The 14,271-nt window shown below is 36.9% G+C and overlaps 1 protein-coding gene and 1 long non-coding RNA gene across 10 annotated transcripts in view; both read left to right on the top strand.

The window, feature by feature from the left end:
• Positions 1 to 14,271, top strand: part of RAD51B (RAD51 paralog B) — a 780,046-nt gene that overhangs the window by 285,771 nt on the left and 480,004 nt on the right. Inside the window, exon 8 of one of the 9 annotated variants that reach the window (XM_081829431.1) lies at positions 1,546 to 1,692. The exons of the other annotated variants lie outside the window; for them this stretch is intronic. Coding sequence (XP_081685557.1) covers positions 1,546 to 1,677 — 132 coding nt within the window. The 3' untranslated portion in view covers positions 1,678 to 1,692. Of the gene's footprint in view, positions 1 to 1,545; positions 1,693 to 14,271 lie in introns of those variants that run through there. 9 annotated transcript variants of the gene reach the window in all.
• The window catches only part of LOC145723405 (uncharacterized), a 4,274-nt gene continuing 1,985 nt past the window's right edge, over positions 11,983 to 14,271 (top strand). Inside the window, exon 1 of the long non-coding RNA XR_014148411.1 lies at positions 11,983 to 14,261. This is a non-coding gene — a long non-coding RNA (uncharacterized LOC145723405). The remainder of the gene's footprint in view (positions 14,262 to 14,271) is intronic.

The following is a 14,271-nucleotide window of genomic DNA, read 5'->3' as shown; positions in this document are numbered from 1 at the left end:
ATATGATCTCACTGATATGAGGAATTCTTAATCTCAGAAGACAAACTGAGGGTGCTGGAGTGGTGGGGGGTGGGAAGGATGGGGTGGCTGGGTGACAGACATTGGGGAGGGTATGTGCTATAGTGAGTGCTGTGAACTGTGTAAGACTATTGAATCACAGACCTGTACCTCTGAAACAAATAATACATTGTATGTTAAAAAAAAAAAAGATAGTAGGAAGGGAAAAATGAAGGGGGGGAAATCGGAGAGGGAGACGAACCATGAGAGACTATGGACTCTGAGAAACAAACTGGGTTTTAGAGGGGAGGGGGGTGGGGGGATGGGTTAGCCCAATGATGGGTATTAAAGAGGGCACGTGTTGAATGGAGCACTGTGTGTTATACGCAAACAATGAATCATGGAGCACTACATCAAAAACTAATGATGTAATGTATGGTGACTAACATAATAAAATAAAATTTAAACAATGTTGTTTAAGTTAACATGCAATGAGCTTATTTATTTTGAAATAAATGAATAGGTAAGTACTTAAGTGCTAAATTAATTTTAACTTCTAATACAGTAAGTATCAGTGAATATAGCCCACATATTAGAAAGCTCTTTGGGAACCTCAATACTTTTTAAGAGTGTGAAGAGGTTTGTAGTGGGTTGAGTGTTCCTCCAAAAGATATGTTCAAGTCCTAATCCCTGGTCCCTGGGCTTGTGACCTTATTTGGAGATAGGATCTTGGCAGATGTAGTCAAGTTAAGAGGAGGTCAAACTAGGTTAGGATAGGCCCTAAATCCAATTACTGGTATCTTTATAAGAGAAGGAAGAAGATTTGGATATAGAGACACAGAGAATTACACATAGGGAAGAAGGCTATGTGAAGACAGGGGCAGAGATTGGAGCGATGCAGCAACAAGCCAAGGAACATCAAGAATTGTCTCTTTCTTCAGAACCCCTTTCAATTATTCTTATATGTCCTGTAGGCTCTTCAAATTCATTATGTCCAAAACTGAACTTCAAAGGGCATGAGTGACTCCTATCGGCCAATGAGAAAATTTGAGTCTCAAAAACAAACAGAAAAAAGCAACTAAGCACACGATTGAAACACATTTAATGCATAAGCATCATATATATAATTATGATAAAAAGAAAAATACCCAACATCTCACAGGAAACCACTGAAGAACCTAGGGCACTAATTCCTTAGTGTGAAAATTGGCAATTTAAAGGAAAGAATTCAGTATTTACTCTGTTTTCTGTATCAACTATGCTGTAGGGAAATCAAGGAACCCTTTACAGAAGAATTCCAGCTGATAAATACGGAAGGAATGATAGAAATAGAAGATTATCATTTTGTAACCCTTATAAAAAATTACTGATTTAGGCAGTAATCATCAATGGATGTGTTGAATGGGAGGTTAAATGTGATTATGAGTGTTTTGTTCCTTGACATAAATATGCATGCCCCTTGATCTAAATATGCACCTAAATAGTAGAATGTCCTTCAGTTTGAGTTTTCTTTTTTTTTTTTTAAGATTTTATTTGTTTATTTGACAGAGAGAGACACAGCGAGAGAGGGAACACAAGCAGCGGGAGTGGGAGAGGGAGAAGCAGGCCCCCCGCGGAGCAGGGAGCCCGACGCGGGGCTCGATCCCAGGACCCCGGGATCATGACCTGAGCCGAAGGTAGATGCTTAATGACTGAGCCACCCAGGCGCCCCCAGTTTGAGTTTTCTTATGCTTAGTTGTAGGGTATGCTTTTTTTGACAGAAATACCACAAAAGTGACATGTGGTCTTTTCAGCAGAGCATAGCAGAAGGTACCTGATATTGATTTGTCCCAGTACTGATGATATTAACTTTAATCACTTTACTTAGGATGTGTCTGTCAAGTTTTTCTACTGTAGAATTACTATTTTCCTCTTTGTAATTAATAAGTATCTACTGAAGAGGTACTTTGAGACTTGGTATATATCCTGTTACTCTTCAAACTTTCGCTGTATTTTTAGCATTTATGGATGCTTCTTGCCTGAATCAGTTATTACTATGATGTGTCAAATTGATTTTCTAATACTGTCACTTTATCTGCATTTATTAATTGGCTTTCTAGTATAAGGAATAAATTTCCTTTTTCTCCATTTATTTATGTATTTATTTATTTTTGTTAAGTATGAACTCATGGATCTTTTTTTACTCAGTGGGCTGTAAACCATTACTATCATTATTTATTTTCATACTGAAATTATCCCAGATTAGGCCAGTAGGAACCCCTTCAAGCTGGCTTCTGTGTTCTTTTGACATATACTCATCATTCCTTGAGCACTTTTTTACTTTCTAACATAAAACCATGTTTTATGCTCATCTTGTGCTTTCCCAATCCTACCTGTAGAAGTAGTCCTTGTTCTTTCTAATATAGTATTTAGAAACCGAAATCTGGGCATATGGTGTGCTCATCGATTTTAGGTCCTCTTGGCAGACAGAACTAGGGGGAAAATGTGTGTGTGTGTGTGTGTGTGTGTACATGTACACATACATATGTCTCTTTTTCTCCATTTATGTCTATATCTTTACCTGTTTCTGTTTCTATCTATATAAAATTATCAATTCATACTGATACTTCTAATTCTAATCCAGCGTCACAGGATTCATTCTCTTCTTACTCCTTCCACGTTTGTAACTCTCTTCTCCAATGTTCATAGTATATGTCCCATTGTTCATAGTATATTTACTTATTTACTCAATCATAGAATACACGGAAAGTAGTTTTAGAAATGCTGACCTAAACTTCTGGGAGAAAACCTTCTATTTAGAGTTTACAATTCATCTGGAATTCAAAAAAGTGTTCAGTCTGAGGGAATATAATTCAAACACTGTGTTCAAAAGTTAGTTTAGTTTCTTCTCTACCCCCCGCTCCTACCCCAGTGTGACTATGTTTTATACATTTGGAATATAGTTTTGTTAGTATATCGTTTTAGAATTCTTTCCCTACCCTGGTTGGTTTTATTTATGTATTTATTTTTACTCTAGTTCTAAAAGTTAGAAGTATACAAAACGATGTACTGAAAGAAAAGTCACTCCCTCCCCCCATTCCTCTATCCCCTTTCTACCTGCTCATCATTCCATTCTGTTCTACCTACCTCAGTAGATAACCAACCTCATACGTTTCTGGTGGTTTTTTTTTTTTTACACAAAAGCATACATATGCAGATATTATTTCCCTTATTTCTTACACATAAGACAGCATAATATACTCTTTTTTTGAAGTTTTATTGAGATATGACTAACATGCAATAATAGTTACCCTTTTGTAACCATCACCACCCTTTAATTCTAGAACATTTTCATCATCCCAAAAAGAAACTCCATACCCATTAGCAGTCATTCTCTACTTCCCCCTCCTCCTACTCTCTGGCAGTTTATTATCTAACAGATAATATTTATTATTTGTGATCTGTCTCTATGAATTTACTTATTCTGGAGATTTTGTATAAATGGAATCAGCATATAACCTGCAAATAACTCTATCAGGCAATAGACATCTTTCTCATTCTTTTTTATAGCTGTGTCAAAAGTCTCTTGTGTTGTGGATACACGATAGTTTATTACTTTATTCAACCACTTTCCTCTATGTGGACACTTAGGTTATTTTCTAGTATGTGGCAGTTATAAGCAATGCTGCAACAAATGACCTTGTGCATATGTATATCAGTATTGCTGGAAATATATTGTCATGGTAAATTTCTAGAAGTGGGATTGCTCAGTCAAAAGGTAAACTCACATGTAGTTTTATTATTAATTACCAAATTTTCCATAAGGGTTGTGCCAATTTGCATTCCCACTAGCAAGGTATAATAGTGCCAACATGGTGTGTTATTATACTTATTAATTTTGCTGATCTGATGGCTAAGAGATGGTATCTTAGTGCATTTCTCTTATTATGAGTGAGATTAAACATCTTTTTTTATGTGTAAAGGCCATTTTTATATCTTTTTGTGTAAATTGTTAATTTTTTAGCATATTTTTCTTTTGGGTTAATGGTTTTCTTTCCTTTAATTTTTAAGGGTTTAAAAATTCATTAGTAGTATTAGCCCTTTATCTGTGATGTATTTTATACATATTTTCTCTGTTAGTTTTCTTTTGACTTTTGTAATTTTTTTTGCCATACACAAATTTTTTATTAATCAAATATATCTATATTTTCTTCTAAGTATATCTGGAACATGAGTCATGATTAGAAAGCCTTTCCTCATACTGAGGTTAAAGAGGAAGCCACTCATGTTTTCTTTGAGTATGCACATATAATTCATCTTTATTGTTTGTGGATTCTGTATTTGTGAGTTTGCCTCCTCACTAAAATTTATTTGTAACTCCCTATTTCATAGTCTTGGTGCTCTCGCAGTCATTTGCAGCTGCATGCAGAGTGGTGAAAAATGTGACTCATCCAGTGCTCATGGTCCCCCCTGAGGTTGAACAACGTGATGCTCTGCCTTCTTCTCTCAGCTCTCATATTGTAAGCTAGCGTTGTTTTCATATTTTTGTGATTTTTGTTGGTGCTTTTGCTGTTTAAAATGGGCCCTCTGCACTGCTCCCTGGTGTTCCTGAGCACGAGGAGGTTGTGATGGGCCTCACGGAGTGAAGAGATAAGCTCCACTTAGGCGTGAGTTACCTAGTGCTGCTGGCAGTGAGTTCAGTGTTACCCAACAACATATATTAAATAGGGCGTCTTTAAACAGAAGTACACATAAAACAAGTTATGTATTGGTCGACTGATGAAAATACTATGACCAGAGGCTTGGGGAACCTAATCCTGTGTTTCCCCTAGGAGTAAGGATTCAGTATTTGCTAATTCAGTGTTTGTGGAGACTTTGTAGAACTTAACTGCTGTGAATAACAAAATCAACTGTACTTTCATGTTTTACATTTTGATCTCTGATCTTTTTGGGATTTATTTGTGTGAATGATTTGATGTATAGATCTAGTTTTATGTTTTTCCAAATGGCTAAAGAGTTGTCCCATCACCATTTATTTACTTATTTTAAAAATTCATCTTTGGGGCACCTGGGTGGCTCAGTTGGTTGGGTATCTGACTCTTGGTTTCAGCTCAGGTCATGATCTCATGGGTCGTGGGATTAAGCCCTGTGTGGGGCTCTATGGTTAGCCAGGAGCCTGCTTGCAGATTCTCTCCTGTCCCCCCACTCGCTCTCTCTCTGTCTAAGATAAATAAATAAATCTTAAAAAAAAAACCATCTTTGTTCCAGTGATTTGAGATGCCACCTGTATTTTTACTAAGTTTTATATGCATTTGGGTCCAGCTTTGGACTGTCTTCTACTTAATGGTCTGTCTATTCATGTGCTAATACTATGTCTTAATTATAGAGGTCTTTATACTATGTTCCAATGTTCGGTAGGGTAGTTCCTTCTCATAGCTTTTCTCTTTCAGTGTTTTCCTGGCTATTTTTGCATGTTTATTTTTCCATATGAATTTTAGTATCAAGTTGTCCAGTTCTCTTGGTATTTTTATTAGAATTGCATTAAATTTATAAGTTAATTCAAGGTGAACTGGTAATTTTATGATGTTGAAGCATCCTAGCCAAGAACACCAGATATCTTTTCATCTGTTCAAGTCCACTTTTGTACCTTTCAAGAGTGTCTTAAAGTTTCCCTCATATAAGTTTTGCACATTTCTTGTTAATTTATTCCTAAGAATCCTATCTTATTTGTTGTTATATTAGGTAGAATTTGCTCTTTCTCTTTATCCTTTAACTGTTTAATATGCTTGTATATGAAGGCTATTGTTTTCTGTATTTTAATTTTACAATTTCTTACGTCATTGAATTCTTTTATTATTTTCAGTTAATTTTTATTATTGAGTCTCAAGGATTTTCGATGTAACCCTATTATATCATCTGAAAATAGAGGTAGTTTTACATGTTTTCCAATTCATAAGGCTCTTGCCTATTTCACTGGCTAATACTTTCAGTTCAGTGTTGACTAGTAGTGGAGATAGTGGGCATCCTTACCTTGCACCTGATTTTAGTGGATATGTCCCTAGTGTTTCTTTGTTAAGTAAGATGTTGGCTTTAGGACTAAGGTGTATATTATTTTTTATCAAATTAGTGAATGATGCTTTAATTTTGATATAGTAAGACTGCAAGAGTAATTTCTAACTTGGTGCTGACAAGATCATGGTGTCTAAGTAGAGACAGGAAATGGAGTTGAAAGGGACAGAGGTAGGAAGCAAGTAAGAAAGGAAAAGGCTTTGGAATAATCAGAAAAACTGTTCAATGGGGAAGGGGATGCTGTTCTTAATGATACCACATTTCATTATTCACTTGGTTAATCTAAGACTGAACGTTTGCAGAATAAGCTAGTAGAAATAATTCTAGAAGTATTGTACCAACTCTGCCTCTACTGTCTTCCTGGACTTTGCTAGCAGCCTGAGTGAATAAAATAGTTACTTACATTGTTTGAACCCTGAAAATGGATCTTTGTCTCATTTCTGCAATTCTAGTTTTTCCAGAAATCAAGTATGATTTGCAGTGCTTCCTACAACAATAGTAAATGTTTATTGAATGTCTTCTATTAGAATTACTGGTGAATGTGTTATATTAAAATGTGTATATATGTGTACACACACACACTTTTTCCTCCTTACTAGTCTGGGAGCAGTATAGCTTCAAGTGAGATTTAATCCAGAGAGCTCAAAAGATTTCATCAGGATTCAGTCTTTTTCTCTTGATCTTTCTTTTCCACTTTCTTCAGTATTCCCCTCATTCTCGGGGTCTGCTTTTGGCAAAACAGCTTTCAATGTATGTTGTCTCCTCTTTGTAGCTCCTGTGCAAGTTGTTGGGGTTCGTTTTGGTCAGACTTGCCTGGTCATGTGCCCTCTGTGTCTGGGGGTATTTGGTGCCCCTGCTGGACCTGGATGGCACACTTTACCCCTACTGTTGGGGATGCAACCCTTCCCAAACACATGGTCTGAGAATCTGGGGTTTTCCAAAAGAAATGGGGTATATTTATTAAAAGAAGTGGAGATTAGGTGCCAGTCAGGCAAAAGCTGCAACTGTTTGCTGCAATACCTGGGTAAGGTTTATTGGATAGATTTGAGTTTAATAGTGAAGGAAAAAATTGTGGTACTTTGGAGGAAGAAAATGGCCTGAATGAATTCTTTGGGAATAGACTCCTTACTGCTACTTGCTTTTTTCCCTACTTTAGCAATAGCTTACTATTTTTCCCAGAACTGATTCCTCTAGTTTTATTGGCTTCTATCATCCTTGCTGGAGGGAAATGACATCAGGCAAGCAGTGTGAAGGAAAATAAGCATAAGGGTCCTATTTTCCTGCAGCTTAGGTCCTGCCTACCAAACCTACTGCCAAAGACACATAAAAGGCCTCACCCCAACTTTCCTCTTGACTTTAGGGGGTAAAATGTGTCATTCTTACATAACACATAAACTATTTATCAAATTATATATTTGTACCACAGGAGTTTAATTCTCTTTGTTAGTATTGTCTAAAGTTACAACATATAAAGTCTCTATCCTTACTTTCTAAGCTTGCCAATGCAAAAAAGTAATATTTCCTTTTGGAGCCTGAAGCTTTTTTCCTCCCTAGTCCTTATTTAAGGAGAATATGTAATTTAGACATTTGAATAGGAATAGAGGAAGTAGCCAAAAACTTTTCAATAGTCCAGTTAAAATGCATAATAGCATGTGTTTAAGTCTTTAGAAGAAAGATTGGAAAATCCTGGAAAAAGTAAATATACTGTGTATCTCAAAGACATGCCTTGCTAAGTAAAAGTGGGAGGAATACATATCCTACCAGGGGGTTAGAGATTCTTACTTAGAAGTTTCTCTGGCAACCTTGTTCCCATGTAGGTAGTTGAAGGACTCAAAGAAATTTCCAGTCTTGCTTACTCTGCTGGCCTTTGTGTTGAGTTAAATGCCATCACATTCTGCAGCCTGACGCATTTGCATAAACGTTTTCCCTCTGAATTTATACAAAGGAATCTATTTTTCCCTTTGTTAGAAATATAAGAAAAAACCCCTCCAAACTTGGAAGTCTGTGGAGGATTTAGCTCATTTTAATCATGGACATGTCAAGGGGCAGTCTAATTTAAACATGTAGACTTTGGTAACAGGCCAACATGGGTTCTAACCAGGTTTTTAATGTTTTGGATGTGTCTCCTTAGACAAGTTAATCCCTGTAGGCCTCACTACTCTCATATATAAAAGTTACTCGTTTGTTCATTCAACAGATATTTATTATTAGTCACTTTTCTTTGTTTTGGGGAAATATCAGTGAACAAAACAATGATGATCTCTTGCTTTGTTCAGCTTACATTCTAGTGGGGGGAGAAGTGATAACCAGACATTGTATATTAAAAATAGTAATTGCTATAAAAAAAGAACAAGTAGAACAGGGGCAGGGAAAAATGGATTAGGGAAGAGAGCAGGTGCAGAATTAGGGTTGTCAGGGGTTGGCATCATTGAGAAGTGATATTTGAGCGAAGACTTGACTAAGGTTTTAAAAGGCTGCCTCTGGTTGCTGTCTTGAGAACAGACTGTAGGGGGCTAAGGATGAAGGCAGAGAAAATTGTTAGGAGGCTTTCATAGTAGCGTAGGTGAGAGGTGACTGTGGCTTAATCAGTGTAGTAGCACTGAAGATGATGAGGAATGGTTGAATTCCTTATACATTTCGGAGGTTCAGCCAACAGGATTTTCTGATGGTTTGGGATATGTTGTTTGTTTGAAACAAAAAGAGGAGCCTAGACTTTTGATCTGAGGAACTGGATATGTGCACTTGTTATTACTGACAAGAGGAAGACTGTGGGTAGAGCATGTTTTAGGGGGAAGATTAAGAGTTCAGTCCCATATATATTGAATTTGAGATGTTTAAATATGGTGAATGTAAATCATTTAGCATAGTACCTGACATAATTATCTCTGTGAGTTAGAGAATATATTGTTACATGAAACAAGAGTAAGGTTGCAAAAGAGATGTCCAGAGAATAGGAGCTCATAGAATATAACAGAAGAACTTAAAAAATAATAGATCAGGAGATTGAAGAAATCTCCCATAAAATAAAAGTCAAAGAGATGCAAAAGTATCAGAGATATGTTAAAAATAATAGCAAATCCATGTAGGAGGTCTAACTTTTTTCTAATAGGACATTCAAAGAAACCAAAGAAAATGGGAGGAAATTATCGATGAAATGATACAAGAACATTTTCCAGAACTAAAGGACATGAATTTATAGATTGAAAGTGATCAGCACTATGAAGGGGGTAGGGGGAGATACTACCAGGACATTTCAGAGAGTAAAAACAAGTCATAAAGGAGCAGAGATCAGCCGAGTGTCAAACTTTTTGAAACTAACACTGGAAGCTAGTAAACAGTGGAGTAATGCCTTCCAAGTTCTGAGAACAGTTATCACAAACCTGTATTTCTCTGTCCAGACAATTATGAGGATAGAAGGCAGGTATGCTCACCACTATACCACCAACATACACTAATTAAGAGGATAGAGTAAAGATCTCTTCCAACATGCAAGGTCTCAAAAAATTTATCTCCTATACATCCTTTCTTAGCAAGTAATTGAAGGATCAAAAAGAGAGGTAAGACTTGAAAGAGACATGAAAGGAAAAAAAAAAGACATGAAATCCAAGAAAAACAGATACAGTGCTGGAGAGAGATAAAGGAAATTCCTAGGATGATGGTAAAAGATTGTCCAGGATGACAGCTGACAGCAGGTTTAGAGATGGCCACTACAGATTGGGGCAGAGGGAGGTAAGATCCAAGGAAGATGGCTCTAAGAAACCAACTGACCTGATACATGACATGTTTGACCATTCCGAAAGAGTTTTGTAGTTCTTTCAGAGATTTAGGGAATACTCTTCTTAACTTAAAGGAGCTTACACTGTAGTAGGGAGTACACACAAGTAAACAGGCAATTACAGTATTCTGTGAAGGTTTGTAAAGTTTGTTACTCTACTCCTAGACCAACTCATAGTTAGAATGAAGGCTTAAACATCTAGTATATAGCTCCTTGAGCATATATAATTGACCCGGCAAACCAACAGCTTGGGGCTGACTGTTGGGTTGGCCAAAGAATAGTCCCTGCGACACTCTAGAAAAGAAAGTTTCCTTTGTTTTTCCTTTTCCTTTTGCAGAGGATGGGCAGGGGAAAACCATTGTTTATTATTAGTTGAAACAATTTAAAGTTCATATATACATTTATCAGCATTTATCTGTTTTTATTTTTGTATGTATGGCACTATCATGTTTATAAGAATATCTTGTTTTTAACATGGCTATGTAGTAGTGTGAAGAAAACTTTCAGTTATTAATTTTAGGTATGGGAAGCAACTGAATTTTTTTATATAATAATTTCTTTTACCTTCCCAAGATGACTTATATCCCACTGACTTAGGCCAATAAAATAATGTTATCCCAATGATTTTTTTTTTCTTGTGAAATTCTTTGCTATGCAGTTATTTTATAGTTGGAGATTGATTAAAAGCAAATTCAAATTTTACTGTTTAAAGAACATGGCCTGATTAATTATAAATCTATTTGATCTAGACTTTGCATTTTTTCTTTTGTATGCTTTGGCTGTAACATAAAATATGACAGTTTTGTGTCACATTAGTATTTCTCTCATATAAATATGGAACCATGTTTATGTGTCATCTGCTTTTTCATTTGGTCAGTTAATAGATAAGTGAGTACATAAAGGAAATACTGCAAGGAGAGAAAAAGATCATCTAAATGAAGATTATTTAAAGTTTTAATATTGTGTAAGATTTTATGGTAGTTGAGTTCCTATAATATAAGGTTGTCTAGCCGTCTGGGTGCATTAGTTAATCCACTCAACAAACATTGTTAGCCCTAACAATGTAATACATACATTAGTGTATGTATTAAGATGTCACTCTTGCCCTCTAATAATTCTTAGTTCCAAAGAAAGGAATTTGACATATAAATAAGCAAATGTAGTAAAGTAGAAGGTTAAAAGTACTCTAGATGATATTTAGCCACATGAATAAAGAGAAAAGATTATCTCAAGAAAAGTAGGTATTAAAAAGAACAGACTTGGAGATGTAATACTACTTATGGAAATAGCAAACATTTCTGTTTGTTTGTAGTGTAGAGTAATAGGAAGGCCTGGGAAAGTGGGAGAGCCCTCTCATAGAGCAGGCCTACTGCACTTAGGAGTTTAATTGGTTCCTCTTAGAACATGGTTTCTCAAATTTGTGTGATCCTAAGTATCACACAGGCGTTAAGTATCAAACAAACAAAAAAATAAATTCCTAAACTTCACCCTAGACCTGGAAAATCTGAATCCTTAGAGGAGGGCTAGGGATCTGTGTTTTTAGCAAGTGTCCTGGTAGTTCTTATTGTAACCTATTTATTGAGTAAGTTCAGTTTGTTAGGATATAAGCAAGTATTGTTTCCCAAATTTTCTTTTCTATGTGAGACTTCAAGGGCACATTTCACAACTTTCGTGTGTGTGTGTGTGTGTGTGTGTAGGTGTATGGGTATATATATGCATGTATATTTTATTGTTATTAAAATAGTCTAGGTCAGCATAAAACTTTGGGAAGTATAGTCTCCCAGTGTAGGCTAGAGCTGTGACTCAGGCTGCTTGTGGTCTAGCTCAGAGATAGTGTTCATTCTCCCTTCTCAAGATCCACCCCTCTATGTTGGCAACAGAGTATGGGAATAGGGGAATTAGAGGTCTTCAGAGTGGTTGGCAGAGAGTAATGTTCTAAATCTTCTAGTTCTTCCAGATGCTGATGGCTTCCACTAATGTGGTGATCACAGCATAGATGATTATTTCTTTAAGTAGTGGCCAACTTCATCCACACCCCTTCTGTCAGCGAGAATGGTGAGAAGGGTAATCATGGCTTCCCCCACTGGTCCCTGTTAGTGGTCCATTCTTGACAAGGTGGATGTACTCCTGGGCACCTTTTCTTTTCTTTTCTTTTCTTTTCTTTTCTTTTCTTTTCTTTTCTTTTCTTTCTTTCTTTCTTTCTTTCTTTCTTTCTTTCTTTCTTCTTTCTTCCTTTTTCTTTCCTTCCTTCCTTCTTAAGATTTTTTTTTTAAAGATTTTATTTATTTTTTGACAGAGAGAGAGACAGCGAGAGAGGGAACACAAGCAGGGGGAGTGGGAGAGGGAGAAGCAGGCTTCCCACTGAGCAGGGAGCTGGACACGGAGCTCGATCCCAGGACCCCGGGATCGTGACCTGAGCTGAAGGCAGACGCTTAACGACTGAGCCACCCAGTCTCCCCACTTTCTTAAGATTTTATTCATTCATTTTAGAGAAAAAGAGAGAGAACGCGCGAGCAAGAGGGAATCTCAAGCAGACTCCCAGCTGAGCTGGGAGCCTGATACAGGGCTTGATCCCATGACCCGAGATCATGACCTGAGCTGAAATCAAGAGTCAGATGCCTAACCAACTGAGCCACCCTCCTGGGCACCTTCTTCCCCATCTTTCTTTTACTTCATGCTCCTGCACTTGGGAACATTGGAATTGATGAGGCTCTCTTATGTGCCCACCAGGAGCCCCAGTCCTATTTTTAATAAGCAAGCTGCATATTTTACTGTCCTCTTTTGGGGTTTTGGCTTTGGGCATGAACTAATCTAGCTAGCCCTCTTATTTCAGAAACCTCCAGACAGTTAACTACATGTATCTCTATGTGTAGGTGCTTATGGGTCCTGCAGCTCAGCAAGCAGCCAACTTGGGACCGTGCTGACAGTTTCTCCTTCTTGCAGACATCTTCACCTCCCAATCTGTATGACCATTCTCTTGAAGTGCCCATTTATAAATGATACCACTCCCAAGAAGCCAGGCTTCCAGGTTCTCCCTTGCCTTGCCTTGGTTCTATCCTTGGAGTGTTGATTGAATGCACCCATCAGTTTTGTTACTTCTTAGCAAACCTCGCCGGAGCTATCTTGACATAATTTTTGGTGGTTTCTCTCAGATTGGGCATTTACTGCCTCTTGCGCTTATCTGCAGGCCCTTGCACTGATTCTGGGACAGTAGGACAGTGTCACTTAATAACATCTTGTAAATTATGATCAGGTAAGTTTAGGAAACATTATCACAGATAGAGGAAAATATAATCAGATTTGTATTTTATAGTGTTTAAAGTGTAATTTAAACAAAATATCTCAATGGATTGTACCTTTGCTAATTCTTCCAGAATTGAAGTAACATAATTTGTCTGCTTTAGGGTAAGAAACAAAGTAAATATGACTATGAATCTTTGTAGAGTATCAACATCGGGTGATTTCTGACAACTTGGTTGTAGATATGAAAAGACATGGGTTCAGTGTATCTGATGCCGTTAGAAGACCAATCTGGCACAACAGAGGAACTGAAATTCCCTGATGTGTCTTAGTCTTAGTTAACTTTCAGGTTTTCTAGTTTTATTATCTGGTACCTTCTAGAAAAAGGGAGCTTAGACCGCTAGGTGGAGCTTTATAATTAGAAAATGCAAGTGCTCTATTGCTTCCGCAGGGATCAATCTAGCAAAAACAATGGCCGGTGAGAGCAGCTGGTAGCAGTCCCTAGACATAGGTTTAAAATAAGAGAAAGAGGAAGAAAAGAAGAGATAAAGATAAAAGAGAAGTAGGAGGGCAAGAGAAGAGAAAAGGAGAAAGGACACAGGTATACTGTGAAGGAAGTAATAAAATGGCATTGTTGCTGATTCATTTTTTTGATAATTCATTTATTTGACATGTATTTAATGAGAGGGAATTAGTCTTAGGATACCATAGTGAACAAGATGTTCTTCCTACCCAGAGAGTTTACAGGTAAAGGGAGTTTAGACTTTCTTTTTTTTTTTTAACTCATGACCCCGAGATCAAAAGTTGCATGCTCTCTACTTAGTGAGCCCGCCAGGTCCCCCTATAGGTAAAGGGAGCTTAAAATCTTGACCCCTTCTTTGTAGAGTATATGTTAAACAATATGGAAATGAATATTTTTAATTTCAGTTTTGTTTCTTTCACATCGTTGATTTCATTCTCCTATCAGAGTAAACCTTTTCTGGAATTAAAAAGAAATATCCTTATTAACGTATTTGAAAATTAGCTCCTCAAGGGCTAGTAATTCAGGCATGTACAGCATGCAGTTCGTTACTTGTCTTTTATTAATGGTTGGGGAGGGCGGTCTTTAAACGTGTTGAATGAATGCTAGGATCAAATGGGAACCTCAGCAAGCCATCTTCTGATTAGAATTTATAGACTTCCTTCCCTTTGTAGAATTCAGGTTTCTTTTT

This window comes from Leptonychotes weddellii, chromosome 9, assembly GCF_054177405.1.
Source record: "Leptonychotes weddellii isolate Sample4059 chromosome 9, ASM5417740v2, whole genome shotgun sequence".
In the NCBI taxonomy this organism is placed as follows: domain Eukaryota; kingdom Metazoa; phylum Chordata; class Mammalia; order Carnivora; family Phocidae; genus Leptonychotes; species Leptonychotes weddellii.
This window is presented reverse-complemented; position numbering and strand designations above follow the sequence as displayed.